We start from the raw sequence: 6,700 nt of genomic DNA on the forward strand, positions 1-6,700 counted from the left end.
TATTTTTAAATCATATAGCAACATAAGAACTACTACAAATACACATAGTAAGTGGAGGAAACAGAAAATAATAGAGCTACTAGTTGTGGTGGTGTGTTCCAGGAAGCTTCTCCTTGATCTTCTCTATTATTCCTTTCTTCTTATGATGTTTTTGATCATTACCCTCAACTACCACATTATTAGTTTCACCAACCACACCACTATTATCACTATCACTATTATCACTATCACCTGTAGTAGTTTTATGATCATATTCTTCTGCTATGACTTGTGTGCTTCCACCAATGCCAGTCATATCTCCAGTAGCTTCCATTTCCATCTGAATTGGATCCTTGCTTGATGTTTCAGGAACAGCACCATATTGGTTCTGATAGTTTTCCATTTTTGTCTTCTTTTATTCAATTCTGCCTCCTTTAATAGATTATATACAGGGTGTACCACTGCTTTGTCATTTTAATTGCTACCAAGTCTTGACAAGTGTTACTTTAGATTGTTGGTGGAATTGCCACGTGACAATAAAAATCATAAAAAATATATGTTATACGGTGAGATTTATTCACTTGAGACATAGTAATAGGAATAGATCCTGATTCAATTTTATGTATAATATTAGATGGAGATTATCATATGGGATACAAATAAATTTTATTGTGTTTCATTAATTTTTTTTTTAAATTAAGAAATTTACTTTTGCCTCATATTCTAATACTTACAGCAATATTTGAAGAGCAACTAAACTCATACTTGGGACATAGTGAGAGGAATATTTCAAGAGCAACTAAACTCATACTTGTGGTGCCTTTTTTCCGGGGCAAATTTATGTGAATAGTACACTTTAACTGAAATATTACAGTCTTAATGTACCTTTTAAGTTTATTATAAAATTGATGTACTTTTTAAAACTCGACGTTATGATTGTTGAGTTTCATTTTTTCCCACTGGAACATACAAGAATCAGCAACTGCAGCGGAGTTTGTTTTCTTTACCAATATTTTAACAAAAACTCGGATGTGATTGGAGTTTTTGGTTATTTTTTTTAATTTTCTAAAGGAAAATTGGCATAACGAAAACTCCAATGGGGTTAAAGTTTTGGTTTTTTTTTTAAATTTTCATTAACAAAAACTCCACTGTGGTTGGAGTTTTTATTTTATTTTTATTTTTTTTGCCTTTATTATATTTTAAAGGAGTTGAAGTTTTTGGTTTTTTTATTTTTCGGAGGAAAATCAGTTTTTTTTGCCTTTTTATTATATTGTAATAAATCCGCATGAGATTGGAGTTTTAACTCAACAACAAAGTGACTTTCTTGCATGCATGTGACTTTCTCATAGCAAAATGAACAACAGTTGAGAGTTCAACCATTAAGAAGAAGAAAATCATCTGCATGTGACAATTCATCACATAAACATCATTAAAATTTTGGGATTTAATAGATTAGGAAAATGTAAAATGGTAATATTTTTTGCTTTTTAATAATATTTGTATTTCTATTTGAGCAAATAAATATAAAATGTGTTCCATCAACATATAAAGCTAAATTCAACTATAAATTTTTTTTAAAACATTTGACAAAAAAAAACTACAATAAGAGTGTTAACTTCAACTTCATAAAAATAGAAAAACTCCAAAAATGAATTTTTTTAAAAAAGTAACCAAAAACTCCAATCTCATTGGAGTTTTTGTAAAAATATTAGTAAATAAAATAAACTCCTGCCGATTCTTGTATGTTCCATTGGGAAAAAATGAAACTGGGCAATCATATTGTTGAATTTCTAAAAGTACACCAATTTTATAATAAATTTAGAGGGTCCACCAAAACCATAATATTTCTGTCAAAGTGCACTAGCCATGTAAATTTTCCTTCTTCCCCTCACATGGGAAAAGTATGTTTGCCTTTTTCTTTTGCAACAAATCAACTATAGGGTAGTGATTTCTCAATTAAGACGTATAATAAGATTAGAAGAAATGCGTAATAATATTGTTTGAAGAAGAAAATGGAGAATTTTGCATCAAAAAAATAATATTCTCATATTGTGATTAGTGTTAAACTTATTTTCTCAGACTTATTTTTTTTATATTTCTTAAACATTAATGTTAAGGACTAATTAATACATGCCATAAGATTATTGCTACTCCCAAGAATAAGGTTATTGTGATCATATCTTAATATTACAATAATTGAATAATGATGAGCTTTTTTTTTAGGTTGGACATGTGTCTCAAAAGTGTATACCGAGCCATGTCCCATTTAATAAAAAATTTAATACCTGTGATATGATGTTTATTATGTTGTATATTGTGAGGTTCATTAGAAAGGGAAAAAGATAAAATATGATAATTAATTATTTAGTTTTAATTACATAGTTGATATTACATTAATATTTTTAGAATATTCTTGTGTTGTAAGATGATGACACTTGTATGGTCATCATCATCTTAGAATTTATTTATCTCTTTAAATAGTGTCTTGTTCATCTATTAATTAATCAATAAAATATGAAGAATTTATTCTTTTATTATCTTCTAAGTTTATTTCTTTCTTAATAGTAGGATAATTTCATTAGATTGTTATTTGTACTCTACCAACATGTCATAATTTTGTTGAACGATACATGGTTGTGGACATGCTCTTGGGACACATAATATCTATTCCAGCCCACCCACCCACTACTAAATGGATATCATCTGTTTCACTTGTGTCTCAATCCAATTAAAAGTTGTCACATATTTAAAAAGAAAAATCATAAAAACAAAAAATATTTTTTTAATGTTATTTGGTGGAATTTGATTGGATTGGGACATTGAGGGATTCGTTTACACTAGTTACGTTCAATCTCAGTCATTCATGTTCTTAAATCCAACGAACCATAAGGGTGAGTGAAATTAATGATAAGAGAGAAAAATAAAAATCTTAAATAACTTTTAAGTTTCACCCTTATGGTCTATTGGATTTAAGAAAATGAATACCTGAGATTGAATATAACTAGTGTAATTTAATTTAGTGTAAACAGATCTCTCCTCTTAGTAAGATTACATAATTATATATTATTGTCCCAAAAAATTACTTATTTGGGATTTATGAGGGAAAAGGGAAGGAGAGGGAGGGATGAAGGAAAGGAAAAATGAAGAGCATTATCTTCTTTGTTAGGGAGTATATAATTTAGATGGGAGGATAAACTAATGATAATGTAAGAATATTTTTTATTTATTTTAAAAATGTAATTAACAACGAGAAATGAACAATAATATATAATTATGTAATATTACTAAATTGGTGTAACTTTAAAATAGACACGCGAAAGATTTTGGAGGGTTTCAGAGAGTTTGAGAAACTCTCCAAAACCTTCCTCTCTAAGAATGACAACATGGCAGATTGGGGTCAGGTTTGTACATACCCAAACCTGAACCCGAACTCATCGGGGTTGAAAATTAAGGTATCATCCCAAACTCGTCGTGTTTCGGGTAAACTGAACCTGAGAATAATAATGTTCTAAGGAAAGTTATGATATTATTTTTGTTTCTTTTTCTCTAGCATTTCTATTTTCTCTTCTATTATTTTATATCTTTTATGTTTGAAGAGTCAATAGTATGTAAAGTAAAATTAGAAATTAAAAACAATAGGCACATGATAGAAATTTCAATTTTAAATTGAATTACATTACTTCGGGGCGGGTTTGGGGTTGAGTCTTTGCTCTACCAAACCCAAACTTGAACTCAATCATATATGATTTTCCCTGTTAAGTTCAGGTTGGGTTCGGGTGGGTACCCAAGGGTTCGGTTTTCATTGTCATCCTTATTTTGTTCTCCTTCATCGAAATCTCAAACAAGGGGAGGCTTTCTAAAGTCGTCCATTTTATTCCTCTTCCCTCCAAAACCACACCCTCAAACAAAACCTAATGGTATGTTTAGGATTAGGAGTTATGAGATAAGGAGAATGAGAAAGATCAAAGGGCTACAAAATGAGAGGAAAGGAATGTATCTCCCTTGTATAGGAGTATGAAACTTAGATGGAAGAAGAGGATAATAATAATAATGTAAGAATATTCTTTATTTTTCGTTTAAAATGTAATTAACAATTGGAAATGAACAATAATATAATTATATAATTTTACTATAAGTATTAAGATATTTTGACTTTTTATGTGCAAACTGTTGGCACTAAAAAATATACACATGGGAAGATTTTAGAAGGATTGAGAAAACCTTCAAAACCTTTCCCTCTCCTTCATTCTTCTCCCAAACAAGGGAGGGGCTTTCCAAAGCCATTCATTGCATTTCCTTCCCACCAAAACCACACTCTCAAACAAATCCTTAAAGTGTTACACGTTTGAGTTCCCAATAATGTTTATGCACATATATATGTATTCTTCGTCGAGTTGGAGTATGAACATTTAAAGCACTCAACTTTACAATTAGATGATGTGTTCTCTAAAGATGTTGTTTTTGACACTCCAAAAGTCTCAATTTACACTCATTGTCTGGTTTTGTTTTTTAATTTTACTAAAATTGTTATTTGTTAAGTGGAGTGTAAATAGGTATTCAAGGACTCTAGAGAGCCAATAACCACACCCATTCTCTTATTGTCCCAAAGATTTATGCTCTATTGGTAGAATAGAAAAAGTAAAGAAAGAGAAAAGGGATGAGAGATTGAAGAGAAACAAAAAATGTCTTATATTTAGTTCAAAGAGAGTAAAGAATGAGAGAAGTAAAAAGTGGATGGGACTTATTGTTGAGATGTATGTGGCTCTCATATATTACTTGGAAGACTGTTTCACAAGCTTTTTCAAAGCTTGTTCTCCAAGCATGCCAACTTGTTTTCCAAGAAATTCAAGCTTGCTCTTCAAGATATTAAAGCTTGGCCACCAAGTCTCAAGGTTATTCTTCTATTATAAAAGGGAAAGAGCTATGGTATATTGACATATTACAAATTTATTCATCACAAAATCTTCACATCAACATCAACAAAACACAAGAATGTTGAGTGTATTTTTTGTGAGAATTATTTTTCTATTTGAGAGAGTATTTGTGAGAGAATATTGTTATTTGTCCTCATTACTATAAGAGAATTTGTTGTACTCTACTTTTTTACATAGTGGAACTTTACTCGTGATCGCCCCGTGGTTTTTACCTCTCACACTAAGGGGGTTTTCCATGTTAAATCTTGTGTGTTATTTTCTTAATCCTTTACTTGTTTCTCTTTTATTCTCAATTGATCCGATCTTGTGCTTCCGCTTAGCGTTCTATCCCTAACAAGTGGCATCAGAGCTCTTATGCAATTAGGAGTTTCAAAATGTCTACAAAATTTGACATTGAGAAGTTTGATGGCAAAATTAGTTTTCTATTTCGCGAGTCAAAATGAGGGTCGTTCTTATTCAGAGCGATTTAAAGAAAGATTTAGATGGAAAGTCCAAGAAATCAACTTCCATGGTCGATGATCAATGGGATTAATTGCATGAAAAGGTGCTTTCAACAATCCAACTTTGTTTGTCGAATGAGGTTCTTCGTGAAGTTGCCAATGAAGAAACTGTTGGGAATTCCTTATGATCGGTGAAACACTGATCCTAGGATCTTGAATCTCATGATTCTCACACTCATAAAACAAAGGGTGCAATGTCATACATGAATCCATGTTCCTGGATGTGCTCCTATGATTTGCGTTTCTGAGAAGGGTTTTGGTATGATGGTCTTCTTCAACCAAATCCCTGATTCCTCTTGGGACTTGCGTTTTCACTCTAATGGGGATAAGAGAAACTGAATTTGATTTTGTGTGTTGGGGACCATAACCTTCCTTGTGCGTTAACTTATAGGATTCTCATTATCCTCTATGGGTTAACCTGATGGGTATCCACCCATTAAGCCCATATCCGTTATCAACTTTTAGAAATCTAAGGGCTGCCAATAATTAGATCACTTATAATGTAACCCCAGAAATAAATAGTTGATATCATTGTATCAAATATATGATTCCCACCTTAATTAGAAATTATAAATTTCTAACAATCTCCCACTTGGGCTTCATATATTCCTGAAACAATTATATCACAGGTTCTTTAGGCGCGCATCTGTATGCTATTTACGTTTAGACTTCTCCCTAATACAGTCTGGTCCATCTCATATATCAATTATGGAACCACCACAACTTTCATCACATTTAAGTGTGACTCGACCACGATGATCACCATATTAATATACTCAATAACATAGATCAAATATGAATGAGTGACATGGAAATTTCATGCAATGTGATCTCAAACATGTCTATTTCCAACTGGTCCTTCTTTATTCTTTAGTGAGATCAATCCAAAGTCTTCAATTACAACACAATTTTTACAATGCACAGTTTCAAAATGAAACAATAAACTATCAACTTTATTATGTATAAAAACTGTATATAATATCCAAAGGAAAACATAAAACATATAGGCTCTTACTGAACTAAGGTACCCAAAAGAACAACACCCATATGAGCAACATGCTCAAGAAAGACTTTAGGTACCAAACCCTTAGTCAGTGGATCAACTAGCATAAAATTTGTCCTTATACGTTCTATGGAAACTTGTCCATTTTGAACACTTTCTTTAACAATCAGAAACTTTATATCAATGAATTTTGACTTTGTAGAACTCCTATTGTTATTGGAGTAAAGAACCATGGACTTGTTGTCACAATAAATCCTCAATGGTCTTTCAATACCATCAACCAC

The 6,700-nt window shown here is 31.3% G+C and overlaps 1 protein-coding gene across 1 annotated transcript; it reads right to left on the reverse strand.

Annotated features, from left to right (window-relative positions):
- On the reverse strand, nt 1-487 carry LOC109331637 (dehydrin Xero 1-like). The gene has a single exon (XM_019566265.1). It carries the CDS (start codon nt 380-382, stop codon nt 80-82), a length of 303 nt encoding a protein of 100 aa, XP_019421810.1. The 5' UTR covers nt 383-487; the 3' UTR covers nt 1-79.

This window comes from Lupinus angustifolius, chromosome LG17 (assembly GCF_001865875.1).
Source record: "Lupinus angustifolius cultivar Tanjil chromosome LG17, LupAngTanjil_v1.0, whole genome shotgun sequence".
NCBI classification, from domain to species: Eukaryota; Viridiplantae; Streptophyta; class Magnoliopsida; order Fabales; family Fabaceae; genus Lupinus; species Lupinus angustifolius.

Bases quoted from the DNA above. Each gene is read 5' to 3' on its own strand.
- LOC109331637 (XM_019566265.1), bottom strand. From the start codon at position 382: ATGGAAAACTATCAGAACCAATATGGTGCTGTTCCTGAAACATCAAGC.